The following is a 25,678-nucleotide window of genomic DNA, read 5'->3' on the forward strand; positions in this document are numbered from 1 at the left end:
GGGAAATGATAAAGAAATGGGGATTGTAGCAAATGTAAGTACAAGAAAATAACTCTGACAGGCATGGAGATATCTGGAATCAATTTTCACCAGTGTGTGCGTATGTGTGTGTACATGTGTGAGGTTTAACAAAATGGAAGTGTTAAAGCTTTTTACTTCTCCCAGAAATATTAATTCAGACCATGAGCTGCTTGAGCAAAGGGCTGTAGCTCACTCCCCCCTCCAGGTGTCTGAGACAGTACGTGGAGGCCCTGTTAGAACCTAGCGCAGTATCTGACGCAGCAGGCACTCAAATCTTTACATAAATGTGTTTATAAACAATCAAACATATGGCACTTAAAAAAATCATACCTAAAAATCTAGCTGCGTTATTAGAGATTCCAAAATAAGTATTATGGAGGATTTACACTGAAACATTAACACCGTGCAGCTGCAATCACTATATAAAGGCGTGTTTATGAAATGACTCTGTCAGGAACTTGAGACAGAAGACACTTTAACATCATCCACTCTCGAGGTTCCTAAACGTCAATGCACACCCAGCGCCCGGCCGAGAGTGTCAGAAATAGCCAGGTGGTTTAAGCACAGTCCCTAGTCTTCCCCAAGAAACTCTAATCCAGCAGATCTGGGGTGGTACCTGAACTAGGTAATTTTAAAAAGAATTCACATAATTCTGGTGTGTAGTCAGGCTTGACAAACACTGGTTTAATCAAATGGGAAAATATTTCCAGAAAACTTATGTGCCCTCCCAAAGGTCAACAGGCTTGTTAATGGCAAAGCCAGGACCAGAGTCCAGGTCTGCAAACATCACATCCACTGGTCTTTATAGACAACAGGCTGCCTGTTCATACTCCACGCTAATCCTGTATAATCTTCTGTCGGTACAATGAGTGCATCTCCAGAGAACAATGGGACAATCAGTGAGAAATACACAAGATTTAGTCAGAGGATCTGGGTTCAAATCCAGTTCATCACCTTCCCAGACTGGCAAGTCATTTAACCATTTTGAGACTCAGTCTTCTCACCGGTAAAATGGAGATGACAGTTCCTAAAGGACCATTGTGAAGGAAAAATGACCCTCAAATTAGACTGTCAAAGGAGAAATGTTTATGAATAAAGATCCTGGAATTCTTAAGAGAAAAAAACCACAACAGAAATGAATATAAATACATGCTAAATTTATAAATAAAAATATAAAAAATTTATAGCACAAAAATAATTTGGAAATTGTGGTCAATTTAATATAAAAATTGAAATAGCAATTCTACCAAATTGTTTTATAAATAATTTATATCAAATCAAATGCTATTTATCCTTGATATCAGACCTGGAAACATTTTAAGTTTATGAAGTATGATAAGGGCTACTGGTATCTTACTGACTTTATGAGGCTTTAAAATTTGTTGACTAATTATACTAACAACGTAACAAAGTATAAAAACATATGATGGTAAGTTAAAATAAATTTTAAAAACTTAAACATTGATAATGTGGTTGATTATATTACTTCCTTAACTTTAATGATGTCACAGACATCTAACACGCCTAATGCTAAACTTCAGTTGAAGAAAGTTGTTGCAGTTTAGAAAACATGAAATTTTAAAACCAGAAAAGATGTTCATTGTAAGTTTTTCCCCCAAAACGTTCTCTACTCTTTTTTTGTTTTAAAGATTGGCACCTGAGCTAACAACTGTTGCCAATCTTTTTTCTTTTTCTCCCCAAATCCCCCCAGTACAGAGTTGTATATTCTAGTTGTGGGCCCTTCTAGTTGTGGCATGTGGGACGCTGCCTCAGTGTGGCCTGATGAGCGGTGCCGTGTCCGTGTCCAGGATCCGAACCTGAGAAACCCTGGGCCACTGAAGTAGATCACGCGAACTCAACCACTCGGCCACGGGGCCGGCCCCTACCCTCTCTCTTTCCAATTAGCAATTGGCTAATGAGAGATCTCTGAAAGCATTTTCAGTGGCCAAATAAATTTTCAAATGCTGTGTGCTCTACCCTGACTCTCCCTCGTAGAGATCCCCAGTGCCTATCAGCAAGAAGAGGTGCTGAGAGGCCCTGTGACAGCCGTTCTCTAACATCTGACCACAGATCCCCACGCTTACTAAATGGTTCTTAATTCCTCCAGGGTCATTCCCCCTACCACCCGGCTCCCTATACACAGTAGGTTCCAAATTCTTGCAAATTCATGCACCTGCACGCTGATTTTGGGGATTAACAGGGTTGGCAATTTTTTATCTGGTTAGAACACGTGAAAATCAACCATAGTTTTATGAAAAAAATAAAGGCTGGACAGAATCAAATGAAAACGTATGTTAAACTTTTCTGGAAACTTCAAAACACTCTATAAATAGACTTATTTTTACAGTGATCCCTAACAGGTTGCCTAGAGAAAGAAAATAAATGGTCATTAATGAAAAACAGTAGCCTTTTTCATAGAAAAACTTCTCAACTCTTTCTCCATGTGTAAGAAGGAAGTATTCCCTGGAGTTCTTTGAAGACCCTGCCCCAGTAGACCACTTTTTCTCTGCATCCTCCCACAAGATGTCAGAGCTCCAGGGGAGACCACAGGTGCAGCAGATCCCAGAAGCTCTGCCCCTGTCCCCGTGGGTCCCTCCGCTTCCGTCCCAGAAGCCCCTCCGTGGCCTGGGGCTCTACAGTCAGCCACCACTCTTTGGACCCGCTGGCCTCCTTAACACAGCACCCACTGCACACTTACACATCTTAAGGAAAGCTCTCAGTACATTTTAAAATATAATTAAGAGGATAAAATATTGACTTAGCAGCTGTTTTAGCGGATAATTTTAATAACGGAATCCATTTCACATCTAATAATAATTTTACTTTTATTGCCGACTGACTCAGAACTATGCAAATTTACTCGTAAAAAAATGAACGAGCAGTGAGACCCACTGGTGTCCATGCGCTTGGTTCTCTGGATGAAGAGCTAGTAAGAGGGATCCATTAGGTGCTGCTGCAGGCACTGGAGAGGCTGGGAAAAAAGTAAGGCCTATTTTTCAACCTGGAGGCTGGGCTTCATGCACGACAGCTGGAGGGGAGAAGGGGTAATTATTTCCTCATCTTCCTGGGGGCAGAGTGGTTCAGAGAGACATAAATGACTTCCCAATAAATCTGAGTTTGAAACTTTGCGCATATCCTGGCATACAAGGGGTGCTAAGAGCCAATTAAGTACAGATCATTCCCAAACTCACATCCAGAGCTTTATAAGGTCTGACACTGAACGGCTTTCCCCAAAGCCCAATTGCAAGCCTCGGACTCAGTGGATTATTTCCTGCCCGGATCACTTTTCTTTGTCCCTTGGGCACTGCACAAAACGTAAGCTCCCAGGTCACCTCTCCTCGCCTATTACCCCATTCCCTTATTCCTCTTTCCTTCCTTGCCTCTCCCATTCCCCCTCTGATAACCTTTCCCTGGGTCATCTGCAAACTCCAGATTCCACTGTAAATAAATACGTGTATACCTTGGAGCTTTTCATAGGATAGGTCCTCTCCTTTGCCTCTTTGCCTTAACCAAATACCCCTTTCTTTCCCACGACCCGGATTTCCCACAAGCCCTCCTGCGTGAAGGCTCCTTGTTCTCTCACATCCCGCCTTCGGGGAAACCTTTTCTCCTAAGCTTTAAGCCTTTGAAGCTGTGTTCCCAGTAAGACCACGGTCACCTGTGGGCTGCGAGGTTAGTCTCCAGTTCACCGAGAAGGCTGGAGTTGGCCTACAGCCCCCAACCCCACGTTCCTCAATGCCCACTTGGATGACTCATTGTGTCCTCACAGTTTCTCTCAGAATTCCACGCCAATGACCTTAACCTTCATCCCACTTTTTGAACATATTCGCAAGGATTCCTTTGGAAATTTTAATGTTAACAATATCCCACTCCCTGGCCACAGCTCTTGTCCCTCCAGCTCTGTCACTCTTTTTCATCTCTCACATCTCTAATCTGAGGCCACCACCCCGAGTTCAGCAGGCAGGCCCCCACTCTGCACCCTTCATGGTCACTCCAGGCTCCACACATCCTCCTCACTACGCTCCTCTCCTTACTCACCCTCGTAACCATTTCTCTCCACCACAACCTTATCTTTTGACTCTACGTGAAAAATCTTTGTTTCCAGGAAAGGAATTTCATCCATATTATAACAAAAACTCATTTTCGAATGAAGGAGGGAAAGAAAGAACGGTCTGAATTGTTAAAGAAATGGACTTTAAATAGTTTCAAGTTCTATGGAAGCTACCAGCATCTGGAAAAATAGTAATTGTTAGAGTCCTTTTAAAGAAAAGATTAGGATACTTTGTAATTAGCATATTAATTACTTATATGGAAATAATGGGGTCCATTGCTCTTATCACAAATTCTGAATTATTATGGATTAAAGTTGTACTAATCTAGAAAACAGACAAAAGGTTAAATAAAATCCTGTATTTTAACATGTTTCAGGCAGTGGGTTAATGAGTGGCTTCAGGAAATTATCAAACTATTTGAGAAACATTTTTTTTTTTATTCTTCTAAATGGACACAATACTCATTCTACCTAAAAACGGTTTGGGAGGTCTGACCTAACAGCATGGTCACCACTCTCACGCCCTCTCCGATGCCATGCTGTACTTACTACATAAATGTACGAACGTCTGCTCATTAGGAAGAGAAATTTGGGGATGGTTAAAACATTCGATGGCTTCCTTAAAGGTTGATAGTTCTAGTTTCTCCATGTGAGCAGTTTTCTAGACATCTGGGCCTAAATAAAATGTAATTATCAAATTGAATTATTTGACTGCTATCTAAAATAAACCCTGGAAAAGTTTATCTAGTAGTTAGTCAACCACTCAGCATGCTTATTTGTCCAAGAAAGGACACTTACTTGCAAATTGTAATCTTGCAGAATTTTAACCAAGGAATCTCTCAAATTGGGAATCTCCATTCCTTCCTTAATGCGGTGAATCAGCAGAATTGGGTCAACGTGCGTGCCAATGTTATTTAACAAGCCAGTAATAAATGCTACAAAATACCACATAAAACAATTTTATAAGCAATGTATATAATGCAATTTTAAACCAAAAGTAACTCAAAGAAAAAACTATTTCCTTCAAAATGTTAAAACTGTATGAATTTCTAAACTCGCAAGAACTAATTTTCTTTTATTTTCCTCATGACATAAAGGAGAAGCTAAATGAGAAGAGTTTAAAACAGCTGAAAAACAAATGATTCCTTCAGAATACAGTTTGCGATGTCAAAGGGTTGCAACTAATATTTACTGAAAATTTACTATGGCTCATCCCTATCACACACTTTTCTCCAATATTCTGCCAGGTCGGAATGTTATTTGTCTCCATTTCACAGAATAGGGAAATGGGGCAGTTAACTAATTCATCCAGGGTCACACAGCCAGCAAGTTATAAGCCCAAATTCAAACCCAGGACAGATTCAAGTTCACGATGTACTTTGGCCTCAGGTTCCTTAAACTACTACTTTATCACCCTAAATTAGATTCTCAAAGACATACGGGCATGTAACTACCTTAATCTGAAATTGACTTGAGTACCACTGTCCTCTTGTATCACAATCATAACAGCAGTTTTTAGAACTTGAAAATCTTGAAATAGATAAGCATTCCTACCAAAAAATAAAAAAGGGAAGGGGGGAGATTTCAAACCACTACTGTTAGTTTCTGAATCATTTCTGTATCTACAAAAGAGGACCTGGGTGACTGTTAAGTGACTGCTTTCGTTTCTTTCCAAAATGGGAGACCCAATGCAAATGGTCAAGCGGAGCGCCAACATATTTACACTCCATAAAACGGGGCAGGAAAGAGAGACTAAATATTACAATAGCAAACATCCACATATGGTCAACGTCCAGTGACAGTCACCGATTTCCATAAAAAGAGACTGGTAAAGGCTAGAGACTGGTAAGGGCTATCCATTTTCAAAATAAATGCACTCTGTAGACAAACAGAAAAAAAACAAACTAAGCCAGATCACATTTACTCAATTTGGGTGTAGTAAGTAAAACTATGGTTCATGGGGACAGTTAATATTAGGAGGTTAACCACTTGTTCTTTATCACACTAAGGTAATGCAAAGAGATGGGGCTCCAGACTTCTCTGCACAGGATGAGTATTGGAAATCGTTACGATGTGCCTGGGCTGTTTTTATTACGGATACTTTGCAATATTTTTAAGTCAACGTGTCTTGAGATAATTCTTACTCCAGACATAACTGGCTATATTGAGAGAAAAAGTTATGATCACAGATGGCTTTTCTGCTTACGTGGTTTGTCGATGGAATATAAAATCAGGTCTTCCCAGAGTTCTCCATCGTCTTGCTCCTTGGCAAATTCAATTGCTTTATCAACATCATGTAATTCCTCCATGATCATCTTCAGGGCACTTCGGCTATTGCCCATTCGGCCTAGCAAAGATGTGCGAAATACTTCACTTAGGGCATTTCAAGAAAATATTGTTAAAGAAATAGCCTATCTCTTTAATTTGTTTACACAGTTTGAAAGGTGAGACAAGAGCATATTTTCTTAAGTGATATTAGCACTCACTACCTATAACAAAATACAAAACAAATATCTCCTATTTACTGGGTGTTTACTTGTGCTGAATACTCATTGAAGTGCTTCACATGAAATTACATCAATCACCACTATAATCCTATGAAGTATGTTCTACTCATAGTGCTATTTTACAGAGGACATTGAAATGTCAGTAACTCTAAGATCATTCAGCTACTAAATGGCAGATCTGGAATCTAAACACAGGCCTGTAGATTCTGACTTCCTTCGGACAGACCTGGATTTCTTTGGATCCAGATACAGTTAAGGCTTTTAAAGGCCCTGGAGTCATTCTGCCTCTTTACGTGCTTTGCATATTGCTCTTCTGACACACTGTGCCAACTGCAAACTCAACTATCAGAGGGCTGCCTCTTTTCCTTCTCTTCCAAGTTCAGGGCAAAGCTTTTCAATAACCCCAATGAAATGAAAGTATTCATCAACTAGGCTTCTACTCGCTTAATTATCTTTACACACTTTGCTCATTGATCTCTTGGCGTTCTAATGGTTTTGTTAACAGTTTCCGGGAGTTTTTAACACAGTTCATGTAGAAAACTTTTCTCAGAGGAGGGACAGTGACTGCCCGGCTGTGGGCCATGGTCCTCCCGTACGCCCACGGCCCCTGGCCTGGGGTAGTAATGGACCTTGAACCCTTCTGACCCTGGGCAGCCATTATCAGTGATAATAGCTGACCTGTGAATAAAATGATATCCCATTTGTTATACCTTCCAAAGCATTTTGTTTTCCTACGAACACTATTTCCATAGTTTATGTCTTTAAAAAAATGGTTTACTTTTTAAATGTGTATAGGATTTTAAAATTTTTATAACGTAAAAAAGGGAGACGATGTCTCCCTTTGTAAGTTCTCTACTCCTTCTAACACAATGTAACATTATGACAAAAATCTACTCTACTGGAGTATTTCTTGGGAGGAGATGCTGGAGAAATACCTAATATTAACTCTATCTTTATGTTAAGAATATCTGCATGGAGCTTCCTTAGGAAAAATCTACATTGCTTTTACGTAAGTGATTCATTTTGGAGGAATGTGAAAATATAGTAAGTTCTGTGCCTTGGTGTGCAGGATACAAAAACTGTGACATGTATGGAGGCAGGGGCCAGAGGACCAGGGACAAACACCATTAGCTATGCTATACTAAAACATTTTCCTCTCTCTCCAAAACTTCGATATTCAATTGCATTTCCTCCAATTGTTTAGGGTGTGATTTTTGAAAATGAGCATTATTTATTTTCTACTGAGGTGATGGTAATATAAGATGATGATAATTAAAAAATAAAAAAAGGACAAACTCGTCAATGCGTTTACAATTTATTTTATGTTGTGAGATGTGAACGGATACAGTTTTTTTATCACACAATACTAAGATGTAATTTCAACAGCATTTATTAAACAACTCTTCCTAGAGCTGTGAAGTCTTCTTTTCCATGCATTGAATTCTTGTGTAAAATAGGCTCTAACCTTTGTGTTACTTTCGTCTAAACTTACGTCTACTCTTAGACAATTTCTATCACGTTGTCATCCCATTTCTTAGTTTATGGGGAGCAAAATGAATAAAAGCTACTTACTCAGAAGATACACGGTCTCTTCTACAAAGTTTCTCTGTTGACAGATCTCAAGAGCCTTCAAATAAAGCAGGGTAAAAACACTGCTATGGGTTAGCAGACAACAACAAATATTAATAGAGTCCCTTAAACACAAGTTTGAGAGAATTTTTCCATTGCCATCCTTTAAAAACAAAACAGAGCAAACAAACAGGACACAACCGTCCTTAGGTGTTGGAGTCGCTGTCCTCATTCACTCTCACGGAGGTGCTGGATCCTACACAATTTAACGGATAACATATTTGAGGCAACTCAGAACATTCCAAGAGCAAAGGCAGAAGGCAAGATGCTGAAAGGACCTTTCCCGCCAAGTTTTCTCTCTTTCCATCACTTTAGGTTTCTTCGCAGCACTGCCCCCTCCCGAGCTGCTTCAGTCCCTGGTTTAAGCTCTGGTTCCCTCCCCTGGACCGTAAGCTCCACGAAAGCATTGCTGCTCCCTGCCACATGTTCCCAGTATTGAGCGTACCAGAGCTCAGGAAACATGTGTTCCATAAATAAATAAATACTGAGTATATTTCTATTGCCGGCTCACAGGGTTTAAAAGAGAACTCAGCTCAAGGATCTGTCAAAAGGGAGAGGGGAAAAGCACATCGGACAATCAAGAAGGATCAAAAAGGAGGAGATCAAGTAAAGAAAAGAAATGGGGGAGTGCAGAGATGACAGCATTTCCTGAGTGTAAGAAAAAAGACACACTATGTGTTTACACATCATCCAATAATCCTGAAAGAACCGGCACACATCCACTATACACTCTGTGCTGGCGCTAGAGGGTCAGGGTGGATGGAGATGCAAAGATGCAGTGATAAAAATGCTGCTGATGATGACATGTAAGAGGACAACAAGGAGTGGGGGGAGGTGGTGGCTCAGTGGGAGTGGAAGCAAGGTCCAGGGAGGGTCACAGAGATGTGACAACACCGAATCCCAGGACCAGGAGAAGCACAAATAGGGGGCCATGTGCATAGACAGAGGACATGAGCTCCAGCATGGCCCTCTTATAAAAAGCTTCACAGAAGAGGTGGCATCTGCAGTGGGTGCAGTAAGAGCTCAGCAGCAAAGCTCACCTCAAATCCTTCCTATGTATCCTTCCTATGGTGTTGCTCTGCTCTGACTCAAAGCCGAGAATCTTTACTGCATCCTCGCTCTGGCCCTGCCTTTCTGTGCAGCAACACCTCACACCCCGCTCATCCCTCTACCCTGTCCCTCAGCCTGGAAGGCTGCCCTCACTCCCCACCCCTGGCAAGTACTTCAGACAAATACTTCTTGGACCCCTACACCAGGTCAGATCCCAAGTCCTTACTCTCTCTGCACCCTGCATGCTTTTCACAACACAATCATAGGTGCAATTAACTACTTCCCTAATTGTCTGTCTGATTTCTGTAGGCTGGGACCATGCACACTCTAAGCCCTGTGCTTTACAAAATGCCTGGCTCATAGTAGGTGTGCAGTATATATTTCCTAAGTAGATGAGCAGACAGAAAAGGTTTCAGGAGGAAGATCACTGGGTTGCATAGCTAGAGTAATCATTTAAAAACAACCAGTTGAGGTTGTTTTAAAAACAAGAACCAAGAAGATAAAAAGAACGGCACAGGTTCATCAGCTCTTCTGGCTCAACGATCTAGTTTAGGAAATAACAGCAGCCGCTAGTTTTGACATTTTGATTTTTGACTTAAAAATTGTGTGTAGAATATGTTTAAATCTGTGTCTCTTATTGGAGATTAACAGCTAAAATGGAGGGGAAAATGCTAATCACAGAGATCAACGCAGGAGAGAAAACCCCTATAAAGAGATCAAAAATTCAGGGGAGAAAAACCTCTAAACCAAACATAAAAAAGGAAAACACCAGTAATACCTTACTTTAGCATTGCAATGAAATGAGGATGGTATTGTAAAGTACACAAATCATTTAAATGAAGTAATGAGCAGACCTGAAGGTCACATCGAGGAAGAAATACTATTGATTTGATTGCCCACAAGATTCCTTTAAAAATTACGTGGCAGAGGTAGGTAGTTGTCCCCCACTATCCTTCACCCATTTCTTCTACAGTAATAAGATTTCAGGTGTGTGTGTGACTGCCAAGAATTAAACAAAACCCTCCAAGCTCCCCAGAGGTGGGAGAGCTACGTGACTAACGTCCACGGTACAGATGGAGCAGAAACGCGGACCGGCAGCTTCTGGGGGCGTTCTGAAGAAGCCGAGCAAGGGAACTCTTTGCTTTCTTCTTTTCAGTCCTTTCATCCAGTCTGCTGCTTGTAACACAGATGATGCTATCTCACACCACAAGGTCAAGGTCACATAAGGTGGGGGAAGAGAAAAGAGGTCTCTGACCCTGTGGCATGCCACCACCAGCATGGCCACTCCATTAGGACTTCCCTGTCACAGAGAACTAAACTACCGCTCTGTTTAAGCCACTATTATTTTGGGATTTTTATCACTCATGGCTGAACCCAATCATAACGAACACTTAGAAAATCCTCATTTATTTTGAGTAAAAACATGGTTTACCTATCTGTATACCGTCACATCCACAAATCATCATCACAAACAATGATGTTTATGACCAACTTTCTCATCAACTCCCAACTCTTCTGGAATGAGACTAGAGCAGAGACAGGATACACAGTGAGAAGTCAAATAGGGGAAAAAAGCAAAAAATCTGAAGTCAGAGGACTCGGGACTATTCCAACAAGAAATTATTGAGACACTGGCCTACATTTGTACTAGCTGGAGATACAGATGGACAGTTTACGGTTTAGTGAGACTGTCATTCACAGATAAACAGAACATGGTAATACAACTGGATAGGTAGAATGTTTAGAGAAAGACAGTATGAATAAGGATGAGTATATTGCTTAAAGTAGTTTATTAAAAAGGTATCTATAAATCAATTTTGTATTTGGAAATTTACTAACAGTTTAAAGTACCACTCAGAAGTTTCAAACAGAACCATCCCCCCTTTTCCTGAGTATTTTAGAAAGCTTGAGAAGGTGCTTGTCTCAAACCACAAAGCGAGTTTGCAGAGTGAAGGCTCACTGAGCTGTCCAAGACAGTAGCTTGCTTTATGTGGCTACTGGAATTTAAATTAAATTAAAAATTCAGTTCCTCACTAGCCACATTTTAAATACTCAACTGCTGTTTGTGGCTGGTGGTTACCTTGTTAGAGTAGACAGTAGCACACTTTCATCATTGCAGAACATTCTACAGGACAGTGCTGCTGGAAGCTCTTTCAGGATGCTACCAAAAATGACAATTCGGGTGGGAAGAAAGGTCTGAAAGCAAGTTTGAAGTCAAGAATGGTCTGCACTGCAAGATGTGTAACACCAAGCTCAAAGATAATCTGAGTGTCCGAAATTTGCCTTTCACAGATTTTTAAATATCTTGAGACTAGCTTCTAAAAGTATCTTAAATTAGCCTTTTCTCATATATGAGAAAGTAGAGACTCTAGAACTCTTTAGAAATTTTGAGTAAACTATAAAAAGAAAATATTTCTGGTACATAGAATTTTTCTATTATTGACACACGTGAAGCATAAAACCATGTGTCCAGTTTCAGATTCTTCCATGTTCTGGGCCGTGGTGCTCCCTCTAGAGGAAAGAGATGGGAAACACTTTTAAAGCCAATGGGAGACAGACAGACAGACACACAGGAAAGGAGAATAGTAGTAAAAATAAAAGTGAAAAGACAGAATAATGACAGAAATTGAGTAAAAAACGATCCAAAAATAATATTTTAATTTTCCTTTTCCTGATTAGTATAAAGGTAAGGAAGAGAGTTAGAAATTTGGGGTAATTAACAGGAACTTTATCAACTATAAACTAAATAATGACTTCCACTTGGCCTTGACCTTGTCATCTTTTATCCAATCTTCTCTTTTAATTTCTTTAATGAAAATCTATAAACTTTGTATCTCCCAGCTTTATTCCTCGAAATCCACAAATACTGCCACCTTGTGAATGCCATTATACATGAGAGAGATCACAAATTCAGGTATAAATTTGCCAAAGCTATAAAACTGATACTCTGCTTTTAACTATCATAGGCATAAACAAACCAGGTTTGCAAACGAAACTATGCTCGACGACCACACCTGGAAATCACAGGAGAAAGGACAATTTAGCCGTTTAAAAACTGTTATCTTTCATGATTCTGGCAATACTAAGAAATATCTTTATTATTGATGTTGTCATTATTATTTTAACTAACTTTGTGAACCTGAACAATGATTCCTTACCACAGGGGGCAGAACATGGGACCTGAAGTTAAAAGATCCAGGTTCCAAGTCTTGGCCCTTTGACTTATTAGCTCTAAATTTTGGGCTGTTTCTTTCACTCCTGAAGACTCAGCTCGTCATGTACAAAATGACTTTATCTACCTACCTGCACTTTTATTGAGATTAAACAAAAACAAAGTGCATTAAAGCACAGAACACATAAAGCACAACAGAAACGATTTTTATTGTCTTTCTAAATTGCTACAGATGTTATAAATTCTTACCAACTCTGTATCTCCTTTAGAATGAGCAATTTCATCAAAGCTTATGGTTAATTTTGGAATTTAGGAGATGTGGTGACTTTAAATCCTGAACTCTTGTCCTTGATAACTACATGCCTAAGGGGCTTTTGATGTGATGTCAGGGTCTCTACGAAGTTTTTGGCCAAATGCTATTGGCCGTGGGATTTCAATCAATTCAAAATAAGTTTGACCTGGATTCTTGAAGATTTCAACAAGCTGTCATATGAAATCACCCCTCCTCTCAACAATTACCCCATCCCAGCAGAGGCAGACAACCAGAAATGGGGAAGAAAGAGCCGCTATTCTGCCAGAGTGAATTACCAACAACAGTGGGTCAATATGCTCTGAACAACGCCTTGACACCTTAAATACTTCCCACTCAAAATAAAAACAAACACCAAAAGACCTCCTAAGCATCTACAGGACTAAACAATCCATCAACTCTTCCGAAGTAGAGACTTCCGAGGGGGAGGGCATTACATTTTTAAGTTCTTAACTTAGAAAAGTAGACCAAATTTTCTGAGTCTCTCTTCAGACCAAACAGATGAACTTATCTCTATGACCTTCAGTCACTTCACTGTTAGCATGCTTGGGGGGCATTTAATGGGGGAAAATCTACTTTGCTTTTTATGAATTTGTAGCTTTTTCATGTTATAAGTATTCATAAGAGAAATTAGTTTCTAAGATGACTAAGTGTATACAGAGCTCCTACTTCAAGGGAAAAAGGAAAGAGACCCTTCATGAGTTAATAAAATCAAGAATATCTCCTTTAAGATGGCTTTGGGTACCTGAACAAGGATAGTGATGTTTTTGCAAACATACAGATTTCCCACAATGGATTCTGATGAAAAGATAATCTCTTATGAAGAAGTCATTCAATGACCAGTAACATGAAAGCCCATTTAAGGAGTTCTAAAAATGTTGATTATTGACTTCATTATTTTATAGGGACATTATTTCCACCATTACAATCCTCTAATCCATTTTGTTCAAATTTTTCTTTCAGTGGAAACCATGAGATAATTTTTTTAAAAACTATTTAAAACATAATTGCTTTCAGTATGCTTGTGTTCTTTTATATGCAATGGGTTCTTCTCAATGGATCCGAGAGAAAAATTCTAAAAGGTCTACACAATGCTCTAAGTGAGTCCTATGTATCAGAAGTACCATACGCAGGTCTTCAACTTTCTGATGTTCCCTTACAGAGCAGTGTGCCTTCTGTTGAACACTACTAGATTAGCAAAGTGTAAACCAGATGGGTTACAGTGTGTGAGAAACACAAACACACTGGAATCCGGGTGCACCTCTGAACCTGTGTTGAGTGAATGAGGAGGCTGGATGGCTGCTCATCACCCACCTGTGTGGGACTCTGTCCAAGGAGTCAACTAGAGACAGCCACGCCCTCCTGGAAACAAATGCCATGTCCTCAAAAAGTGAGATATAAATGAAGGGGCACTGTTCAAAGCATAAGATTCTCACTCTTTTTCTAGATTACAGATTCCATAGTAAGAAAAGAGGGAAACATCTGCTTTTATTTTTGGAGTAAGATGATGTATTTCCAAATTTACTCTTGAGAAAATGTTGTAGGGCCCAAATATAAAATGTTACAGATTTTAATAAACTAATATGCAGGCAAGATATTTTTTCATTAACTGCAGATTTTGAAAATCCATTGAGCTGAAACTGGTTCATAGTAAAACCCATATATTTAAAGTTAATCACCATGGATTCAAGAAGCAACTATAAAAGTTGTGGGTGCACAGAAACTGCACGTTGTCAATCAACTTCTTAACACACGTCTCTTATGGGTCAAATTCATGTTTTGTTTTGTTGATAGACACAGTTGACTAAAAAGTACTTGTTATCTTGTCATCTGAATTTACTAAGACACTTGTAGATGTTAGATAGCATTCCAGATGGTATGAAGAACCATGGAAAACAATATTGACGGCTTTAGATTGCCAGGTTTCTAGTACATACTAGTAAGTATTATAGTTTATTTTGAAACAGCAGGCTCATAAAACTTACTCGTTCATATTTAGCCCTAAGTAGAACCTCTGAGTATTCATTTAGTCATTTGCTCACTCACTCATTACGCAACAAACATTTAGTAAGTATGTAACGTGTGCTGGCTACTGGGTTCACAAAATGAATGAGACAAACTCCTTGTCCTTGAAGAATTTACAGGACAGTGGGAAAGAGAGACTAGTAATTATATTTATTATAATTATAGTGAATGTAGTGTGATAGAAAAATGGAATGTAGTGTGAGAGAGAAATACAGAAACACCTAAGGTGGATATTTAAAGCAGGCAGGGTGCAGGACATAAGCTATTGACCTTGAGTCCCAACTGGGGCCAGTACCTCTGGCTTGGGACAGTTCCTGTCTCCCTCTTTGGCCGACTGTGAGGCCTAACTCTGATTCTGGTAAACTGACTCAGACTTCTGATATCGTTTTTTCTTCATGGTTGATTGAGTTCCAGACCTTAGGTTAAACCTTTATTCCAATTAAACCTGGCATAGAAATGCTTGTGCTCCTCACCAAAATCTAACCAACAGGACCTCCAACTCTCATCAGAAGGCCCTGGCAAAACCTACTGCTTTGAGAGCAAGAATCCTCCCCTTGAACAGGGATGGGTGAGCAGACAGAAGAAGACTAGAAGAACAAACAGTTGACCAACAATGACAACTTCTGCACCTGAAGTGTGCCAGCGGAGGAGTCTGTGACCTACCTTTTCAAGCGGGCAATGGGTACTATCTCGGAGAAATGGAAGCAAGTTTGGTCGATCATATTCAGCATAAAGGCTGATCTGTTTTTCATGGTAGCGCTGCCCCTTATGATGGTCTCTCTTGAAAAGCTTATGCAGATACTAAAGAGAACAAGGGAACCAATCATGAATATTAAAATGAGAAAAGTAATACCTGTTTAACATTGTTATTCAGTTCTAAACATCTTCCACGGAGAGGCTGAAGAAAAAGTCGTTTTCAGGAAAAATCTCTGGGTGAAGGAGAAGTGGACAGGAGAATGCCTTTGGGAGAGCAAGGAGCTTCTGAGCTTTTCTAGAATGGCCCCGAGTGACCTGGCTCTACCACTGACCAACCCTGTGACCTTGGGCAAGTCACTAACCTCTCTGTGACTGAGTCTGTTTATCTGCAAAAAATCTCATTGTGTTGCTGTGAAGACTGAATGAGTTACGATGTGTAAATCACTCAGAACCCTGCCCCGCATATGCTAAGCACTACAGGAATGTTAACCATAGTAGGGTTAATATCGTCACTGTCATCTGCTTCACTTCAGAAATAAAATACCAGACTGGTGGTCTTCCTAGATCACAAAAATCCTTGTCTTTTAGGGGCTGGCCCCGTGGCCGAGTGGTTAAGTTCGCGCACTCCGCTGCAGGCAGCCCAGTGTTTCGTTGGTTCGAATCCTGGGCGCGGACATGGCACTGCTCATCAGACCACGCTGAGGCAGCGTCCCACATGCCACAACTAGAAGAACCCACAACGAAGAATATACAACTATGTACCGGGGGGCTTTGGGGAGAAAAAGGAAATAATAAAATCTTTAAAAAAAAAAAAAAAAAGAATCCTTGTCTTTTATATAACAGAGGGTAGAGTCAATATGTTCTTAAAAACTGAAGCAGTAAGTGCTAAATTCATTCTCATACATTCTGCATCTCCTCTCTGTTAAGTCTTTTTGAGATCTTTTCAGAGATCTTTGCAGTGAAATGCTGCCTATGCTGGGGACATCAAAAACAGAAATAAAAAGTCAAAATCAAGAAGAGCACAGGTGTTCTGAACTAATTCTCAAAACCGATTCCTTTCCCTAGCTGTCAGAAAAAGTTAACGGACCTCAAAGGAACGGAGTAATTCACTTTCTTCTCAGAGGCAAGATTAAGACTACAAATATATTATGTAGAAGTTAGAAATCGATGTTCAACGTTTAGTGAATGTTTAATGTCAACAAACGCTCCATAACCCACCAGAGGCGGAAACACTTCACATTAATTGCATGAAGTGTATTCACACCTTGAGGACCAGTTCGTAAGCAACAGGGAGCGTCAGCCCCCACGAAGCTGTGACTGTCAATGAGTCAGCTAAGTCCGACATTCACTGCTGTGTACGGTCACTAAGTAAGCCCAGCCACGACCTGTGCACATGGAGAAACCACTCCTCAGGTTAACTGTCCACATCTCCCTAAGGCGAGAAGCAGGGAGAGTGGTCAGACAGATCTCCATGCGGGTCGGACAGAGGGCCCTGCCAGTCCACTGGCACTGGGGTCAGTGTGCGAGCTGGACACATGGTGCTGCTTCCCAGAGGCGCAAAGAGGACGGGAAGGCTCTGTCATATCTGCCAAGGCAAATTTATGGAGACATTACACCGCCTGACAGGGAAGATGAGCTATTTTAGTGTGAGCTCTGCCAGCGTCTCACCACGGCACTAATGACACTGTCACACAGACACCTATGGCCTGTAATCCTGTCTCACGGCCTAAGGAGGCCAGAAATCACTGCTTTACAAACAAATCCCAAGGTGGCCAGCACAGAGGCACCTTGCTTGGGTAAGCAGATAATCTTGAGATTTCCAATCATGAACAAAATAGCAATAGCATCCGCACAAGCCCTGAGCAAAAAAAAAGAGTACCACCCATTCCTATCCTGGAGTCTTCAAAAGCTTCAGTGCCTAAAACTGACTTCTGAACAAAATACTCTACTCCCTGAGCCTCCTCTTGTGGTGTAGAGAGGTGGGCAAAGATAAAAGAGTGCTTGTCATATGTGGTACGCATATAGTCCTACTGGTCTAATCTCTGTTTTCACTGAAGGCTTCTCTTCTATAATCTACTCCTGCTTTACTCCCATGAATGACAGCAGTGCAGAGAATAAAGTAGCCCCCCAGAGGAAATCTAGAATAATGGGTCTTAACAGCACCACCACCAACGCCACACGAGACAAGTGGGAAGAGCTGGTGTTGGGCTGAAGGACAAAAAATATGCCCTGTCCTCTGATCTTTCAGTGGGCCTGGACATGAAACAGCTGTGCGGTGTTCCCTTGGCAGGAGAACTGGACCTCTGCAGGGCACAGGGCAGGGCACTGGCTTTGCTATAATTTATGCCATAATTATGGTAAATGGTAACTACAGAAGGAAAGTGCTTACTCCTAGGCATAGTTTGATAACATAATGTGGTAACTTTTTTAAAAATCGCAATTCAATTGTGAATTACAGTTAAAGTGCCTGGTCTGTTACTAATCCCTAGCCTGGATTCAGAGCATACACTACATCCTAATGATTACAGAACACTGTTTGTGGTGCAACCTCCAATCTGAGCATTAAACTGAAGAGTTCACTCCAGTATTCTCAAACCAGTACTGAAGGTGCCTTGCTGCATGGTTCAAGCAAAGGGCAAGAGAAGAAGACTGTCATGCTCACCACGTGCTGCAACTCTGGTCTGTCTTCTAATTCTTCCACTACTTTTTTAATCTAGAGAAAAAATAAATTTTTAAATGTAGAGGATATGAACATAGCTGCAAAATTATCTGAGAAACATCTCTCCTCTTTCTGGCGACAGTGGTCTCAAGCATTCCTATGGTGACACACATAAAAACAAAAGACACTCACTGAAATTTTATCTTCATTGTCCAAAAGCATGTCAACAGCTTTCTGAAATATAAGAAAAGAGCCAGTCATTGAAATTTGCCAGAGACGAGGAGAAGAGAGAACACAACAATGTATCGTGTATGCTGTCAAAGCAGAGGGCTTATTTTTCATACTTAAACAGGTCCATTGTACAATGGCCCTTAAATGAGATATTTATAAAAGAACGCATTTTAAAGTGTGTCTCAGTCTGAGGCCTGTGTGCTTTACGTACTACTAAAATGGTACCTTGCTACTACTGACTAAATAGCAAACATCCTGCCTACACATAGTCCCAAGTTCTCAAGTGACTCTTGGTAGTTACGGACAGCTTATGATTCCCAGTACCACAAAAATGAGTTTTTCTTCTGACCAACTGAATATTGAGTGAGTCCCTCTGTAGATTCCACAGATATAAGGAGCTAGTCTTATGTAGAGAAAAAAAAATAAGATACCTGAAGTTTCATAATGATATAAAGCTTATGGAATTTTAGAATTTACTTTAGCTACGTTTAACATTCACATTCATAAACGTCTGCCCCAAACATTTTCTTCCCTCTGAATTATGAGGATGTTAGAAGAGATTATCCTTAAGTTATCTTCTAATTAGAAAGTTCTATGATTCCTTAACTCTGGTTCATACTCTTGAATAGCAATTAGTTTCAGCTCATTCATCTTTTTTCTACAGCTACATATGCCAAACTAGGCTCTTGAGACTGGATACGGGGAAATGCAATTAATTTTTATATAAGCATCTCATCCTTTTAATCATCTTCTGCCAGAGAAGCAGAACCTCTGTACCTGAACCTCCTCAGAAGTGCACTAAATCTTTGCAGGTCTGTCGTCCCTAAGGACTTAATCATTCAGTACGAAAAATGAGCTAAAAGCATCTTTCAGAAAAAAGAGGTAGATTTAGTTCCTATTTAAATTAAGTTTGTGAAGACTAATATGTAGTACCTATATATACATAACACAGCACATAATATCCCCAAAGACAGTAAAATAAAATTGAAAATCCAAGTAACCCTTCTGGAACCTTAAGGTTTCTACTCTGATTTATTTAAATTTTCTGAATAAGAACTACTGTGTTTGATGAACCTCTTCATTTCTATCACCAACAATTGTCATTAGCTTTCTTTTTTAAAACACACACATGCAGTTTGTAGCACATGCACACACACACACACACACACAGTTTCTACCACTTTACAAGAGCCACTGTGAGCTGTGGAGGTTGGGTGCCCTCACTGGTCAAGTGAACCACTATTCAAATTTGTCTTAGAATAAAATAACACACGCCACGTGTCCTGGACCTGAGCATCATCTGAGACTAAAGGAAACGTCACATGCTACATCTGTGAATGCCAAGGAATAAAACTGCAATAAATGAATCACGATAGAAGTTTACTTAAAATTTCAATTCTGGCCCATACAATTAAAATGAGCCAAAGCGTATGGCTCGTTTCGTTGTTTCTATGAGTTACGTGAATTCTTTTACTAAAAATTACTTCACACACACACAACTTTAAAAGTTCCACATCAAATTATGATTGCTTTTACAGAATAACCACATCAAGTAAAGGATTCTTGAATTCCAACGACTAAAATAACTTAGCATCTACTGAGGGTCACAGTGTCCTGAGCGTGGTCAGCATACAGCCAAGCTGTGTGATTTATTAACTACTCCAGCCTCTGGACAGATGTCTTATCATTAAAAATCTGAAATAGTACAAATAATTTATCAGTATTAAACTAAGAAACACATTACCTCAGAATCAAAATCCATTAATAAAACAATTTTATCCTTGATAGAACTGAAAAGATTGTGCTTGTGGATCAACTGGAAAACATCCTTATGCCTTAATGTTAAGTATATTTCCAGGGCATTGCCATAGTTTTTGTCATAGGTGTACCTGGTAATGCAAAATTTTTACATTAATGTTCATCAACACTTCTAAACATACACATACATAAATGTTTTACAGTATTAGAAACTGAAAAACCTGTTGAGAGACAAAAGTTAACTTTATTTGGAAAACTACTCCTCGGGATTGAGCTATATGTGACCAACAAGTATTTCTTTCTCAGAACCTTGCTTCCCATCTCACCAAAATTTACAATATTCAAGTAATAAAAGTTTGCTTTTATAGAGAGATGCAAAATTTTTTACAGCAATCCACAAAGTAGACAAAGAAACTAAGATCCAGAATGAAGGAAATTTTTATTCTGGTAATAGAAAAATCAGTTAAAACTCTTACAAGCAGTGTTCAGCTGATAAGATATATTGCAAAAGCTTATTTGTAAGGAGGATGTATAAAACTGAAATGTGTTTTCTGTTGAAACAATGTTTTTCACTCACATCGATTAATTCCCTAAGCCAGCTCCCAAAAGCCCAGTGAACCTAAATTGTGCTGTTAGTCCATTATTAGCACCATGGAATTATTACCATTCTTAGTACCTTGTTGATACTACAGAATCCAAGGAGTATCTATATCAAAGTTTCCAGAAGAAAAGGATTAGTGTTTCAACTTAGAATGCCACAGACATGACTTCCTCTGTGGAAAGTCTTAGACAGTCCTAATTCTAGGCCATTTTGATGCCCCTCTCTTGGTTTTGGGAAGAAGACATAAGAAGGTGGGGGCGGGGTGGTCTGAGGTAGTGGGAGCGCTGAGCGGGGCTGAGGCGTCAACAGTCCTCTTGAGATTACCCACAGTCTGCTTCTTGTTTCACTAGACCAAAGCTCCTCGCGGGCACGAGGGTATCTTACCTATTTCTCTATCACAGGCACGTGGCACAAAGCCTGCATGACTGAAAGTGCCCAATAAATACGAAATAGATTAACCAACCTTCCATTTTCTGAGCCCTGACTCAGAGCCAGCACTGAGCTTAGCCCTTGATCAAGGTATCTCATTTAACCCTTAAAACCATCCCACGAGGAACTGTTACCCGGGATCTTACAGATAAGGAGTCCGCGGTTGGAGAGACTGACTGACCGCAGGTCCAAGAATGACAGGATCCAGAGCCTCACCGGGAAACTGCCTTGTTGGAGTGGTCAAAGCAAGACCTGGGCCCTTCTCTCCCCGAACCACGGCCTTGACCACAGGCTGCTCACCAGGGCTCCTCTCCTGGAGGAGACGGATTCCATACCATTGTACCGTTCCCCACGCTCTCCTCACCTTCCACTTGTTCATTTGAAGCTTACAAAAGGTTTTTACTAACAGCGAATTTAAGAAAACGGTCTAAAAGTCTCCCTCCTCTGTGTGCCCCCCATTCAGAGGTTGCCAGATCTAAAATATGGAAAACTTTTCGTGTACATTGACTTGAAAAAAGAAGCACCAAAATATACTCACAATTCTGCCAGGGTTTTAAGTAAGGTCCTGTTCTGACTGTCTTTCTTCAGGTGGTCCCGAACTGCTTGAACTATTACTGAATTGTTGTACAGATCTCCGGGCCATTCTCGGATCAGTGTGGCAAAACCCTAATGAAGGGGAAGAAAGAGAAGAGGAACACACTCCAGATAGAGTAAAATCCAAAATAGTTTAAACAATGCCCAAAAGTATTCATGTAAACAAACTAATTTTATGATTAAAACTTTGGTCCATGAACACAACGTCACTGTTTAGAGTATGGGTGTGTGGATGGCGAGGGCAGGCAGAGAATGACTGTACACTGATCTCCATTTAACATGCCCGGGAAGCCAGGGGTGCCATCCACTTCTGTTGTTATTTCATGAAATGCACAAGTAAGAAAGGCCCCCTGGTTCTTCCATAAAGTACCACAGCACAGAGTTTAGGTTTGACCTGCTCTGTCCTCACTCTGGACTAACTATAACATTTGGATGACATCTTTAACATCTCACAGATATTGTCCAAGGCAGCTACTTTCCCCACCGCCTTGTATGCACTTTAGGTCTGGGCTGCCGTGTCCACTGGTCATGCAGTTGTCACTGCACAGCCAGCACAACTGCACATGGTGGCTTGTTCTCACAGCAGAACTGCCGGGCATTCCACCTTCAACAAGTTACCATCTTTGTCCTCCTTCCGCTCCTGCCTCTACGTCTAATTTTGTTTGGGGATTTGGGACTTTGGCCCAAGTCTTCTATCCCCTAGCTCTTACCCTCACTATCTCTGGATCTCACATTTTGTGGTTCTGACAGACAACCCCAGAGCCCCTGCTTGGATCCTGCTTCTCTCCTACGGTTGATTCTTGGCCAGTATCCTGTGTTGCCTCTGCCCTCCTGATTCTCAACTTCAGCCCTCAGAGTTTTAACACAAAATATGGTGGAGCAGTTTACTTACTGATCCTTAACAGCTCATAGGAAAAAAACAGCTTAGATGCATTCAAAAGACAGCAAATAGAAGTAACAATGTCCATATTGTTGAAAAAAATCATATGATTAATATTAAATGATACCTCAACTAATGCTTTAATGAATTGTTTAAATATTTAGAAATGAAAGAAGTGTGGCAGAATTTGCTTTTTTAAAGTACCAGGATTTGGCAAGAAGGAAATCCCCAAAGAATCTGGAATATGGTCGCCATTCAAGTCTTACCCACTTTCCACTACAGTCACCCTAGGAAAGATGGCAGGAGACCAGAACAACAGGCTGCACATTTTCCATCCAAACTGCACCCTTCCTACATATGAGCATGACTACAGTTTGACTTTAGAGATTTGAGGAGAGGGTTCACTAAGAAAAGATGATATATTTTATAAAAATACTGAATCAGAACATTAAAATGTTCTCTGAACCAAAACCATACTTTGGATCAAGTTTCTGTTTTCTTAAGACTCTGCAATTTACAAGATAAAAAAGTCTGAAAAGATTTCCACCCAAATCCTGGCAGCTCTCAGTAGCCCTAAGACCAGGAGTAATATGATTCAAGGGAAAGAAGAAAGCTTGGCTCCATTTTCTCTTTTCCCTATTCATGCAACAGCCTCACAGCACTGCCAACTTCCAATACAAAATAAGACAAAATGACCGGTCATATTGTGCGATAAAAGCATGATGACTCCAACATAAACTAAAATAAACATTTATCACATTTCATGTTAGGCTTTTCTCTGCTTAATTGGCTTCATATGCCCTTGGATAAATGTGCTCAGAAATACTGAAGAAATCAACCCTGTGGCCATTATTATTAATTAGAGGACACAGGGAGCTGTGACGATAGAGTGGGCAAAGTCAGACACCTCAGTGCCCAAGACAGGAAGTAAAAAGCTAAAAAGTACTCATTAAATGAAATGCCAGAGAAATCATCCCACTTTTAACGTGTTTATACATTTGCCATTAATATTCTGAAACAAAGCATAACTATTTAAAACGATTCTGTAGGTTGTAAATTAACAGGCAAAGCTATATGCATTTCAGTAGAAATCCCATACAAATTAGTCATGAAGCATCATTACCCACCCAATACTGTTACTTCTTAGCTTTTTAGGAAGAAAAGAAAATTGAGAAGTCCATATTCCAGAGAAGTAGTCGTTTTTTTTCCTAAATCTGACCTTTAGTGCTGTTAAGCAGCATAAAATTTTCATCCGCATAATGTGATAAAAAGCGTTGCTACAGAATGCTATCTGATCAATTATGCGACAATTCAATTCAAAATTAAACATGAAACTGAGAATGATGGAAGCTAAAATATGAATTGTTCCTAAGGGTTTATGACAATAAAAATGAATTATTTATAACCTTCTTAATAGTACTGTCCAGGTAGACACCCCAAAAACCTTTAGGGAAAAACATCTACAAGCTCTAAGATTAAGTCATGCATATTTCTTTCAGCCTCAGTCAAAAGTCTTCAAGATATCAATCAACAGGATAACTCTGATGATATAAGATTTAAAACAGTTTCAGTAAGAGGTGAACCATGTGAAAGAAGTGTAATGGAATCATAAAAATAATAAAATTGCTTTCTATGATTAAATTACATTACTTTAAAAAGAGGACAAGTATACTAAGTTTCAGTATTTCTAATTAAAGTTCATACTCTTTTCCATCATTTTCACAGAACACTCATATTCTCTTTCTTTTGGGAAGAGGAACAAAGATGGAATATTTATGACAGCCACTCTGTGTACTAAGAATATACTGGAAAGAAATAGGAGAAGTCCATCACAGGTCTTTATTCACTGAAGAAACCTTTTCCAATAACTATGGCCAATAATGGCCTCTCTTTAGATCTCTTATAGGAGATACTGCTCTGCCTGGCTGACTTATTTTCTAGCTGCCTAAAGCTTGTTAATATGGTTTCCCCAGTCAGCCTGTAAACCCAGTGAAGACTAGTACTGTGTTTTTTTATTTCTCTTGGATCCAACTGAGTACCCAGCCCAGTTCTAGACCATGGTGGGTTCCAAATAGAGGAATGTTGCCTTGAACTGAATAGGAAACGAACAGGAAGCATGCCTCTGGCCTACATCAGGTGGTACTCAGCATAAATGACAGAAACTATTACCATCGACTCTTCTGTACAGATCTAGAAAGGAACAGATCCATGCTGTTAGAGAAGACTGGATTATGATATTATAATACATGCTAATAAGAGAAGATGAGGAAACACTGCCTCTATTAGTATGCGTGATTATTTAAGAAATATTTTGTTCAAGTTATTCATGCAAAAGCACTTAATCCCTTCCTATAACCAGAATACAGACTTACAAAAGTAAAGGAACTATACAGGTCACCCACACATCAGGATGCTTGGATCTTAGGTACCCAGGAATACCTGGTTGACAGTAAGTGACCAAACACTCAAGTTATCAGGGCAAGGGATCACTATTTCAAAGGTCCCTTTAGATCTTAAGATCTAAAAATCATCTCAGAGCTAAAACATGGTATTTGCGATATTACTCCTCCTTAAATTGAATCCGTTATTGGTTAAAAAAGGATCTTAAATAGGTGTTTAGGACTCAGCAGGGATTTGAAATACAGGAGTTCCTTCTCTCATCCCCCTCTAGACTGATCACCTCTATTTCTGTGTGTTAACCTCTTTGCAAGCCACCTCACATTCTCGTGGAAAAGAGGAAAGTTGTAAACTAAAGTCTTGCTGACCTTTAAAAACTAACCCCAGAATATAAGAAGGCAATGACAACCTGCAGCCCACTGTGAGGCCCCCAAAACGAAAGCTTATCTAGGTTGGGCCTCTGAAATTCACAAGGAGCTGAGGATGGTGCCACTTTTATGAAAGACTATGGAGGCGGGGCGGAAGCTGGGGAAGAGCAGCCCACGGTGCCACATCCCCTGGTTCATGGATCCTTCTAGCACCAGTCACAGCTCTGAAAAAGGGCTCACCAGCTTTATCTAGAACCTGCCCACCAGAAATCTCCTCTTTTCCTCTGGTCAGAAGGAGGA

At 40.0% G+C, this 25,678-nt stretch overlaps 1 protein-coding gene across 10 annotated transcripts in view; it reads right to left on the reverse strand.

Annotated features, from left to right (window-relative positions):
* Positions 1 to 25,678, reverse strand: part of VPS41 (VPS41 subunit of HOPS complex) — a 178,748-nt gene that overhangs the window by 10,216 nt on the left and 142,854 nt on the right. For 6 of the 10 annotated variants that reach the window (XM_070615442.1, XM_070615440.1, XM_070615443.1 and 3 more), the window contains 8 exons: positions 21,678 to 21,805; positions 20,096 to 20,240; positions 18,313 to 18,354; positions 18,124 to 18,174; positions 15,429 to 15,566; positions 8,152 to 8,206; positions 6,279 to 6,419; positions 4,871 to 5,007 (listed from right to left, as the gene is read on the reverse strand). In XM_070615442.1, the coding sequence (XP_070471543.1) occupies positions 4,871 to 5,007; positions 6,279 to 6,419; positions 8,152 to 8,206; positions 15,429 to 15,566; positions 18,124 to 18,174; positions 18,313 to 18,354; positions 20,096 to 20,240; positions 21,678 to 21,805 (837 nt within the window). Of the gene's footprint in view, positions 1 to 2,829; positions 3,050 to 4,870; positions 5,008 to 6,278; positions 6,420 to 8,151; positions 8,207 to 15,428; positions 15,567 to 18,123; positions 18,175 to 18,312; positions 18,355 to 20,095; positions 20,241 to 21,677; positions 21,806 to 25,678 lie in introns of those variants that run through there. The other 4 variants (XM_070615450.1, XM_070615448.1, XM_070615449.1 and 1 more) reach the window with 2 other exon arrangements.

This window comes from Equus przewalskii, chromosome 4 (genome assembly GCF_037783145.1).
Source record: "Equus przewalskii isolate Varuska chromosome 4, EquPr2, whole genome shotgun sequence".
Classification (NCBI taxonomy): domain Eukaryota; kingdom Metazoa; phylum Chordata; class Mammalia; order Perissodactyla; family Equidae; genus Equus; species Equus przewalskii.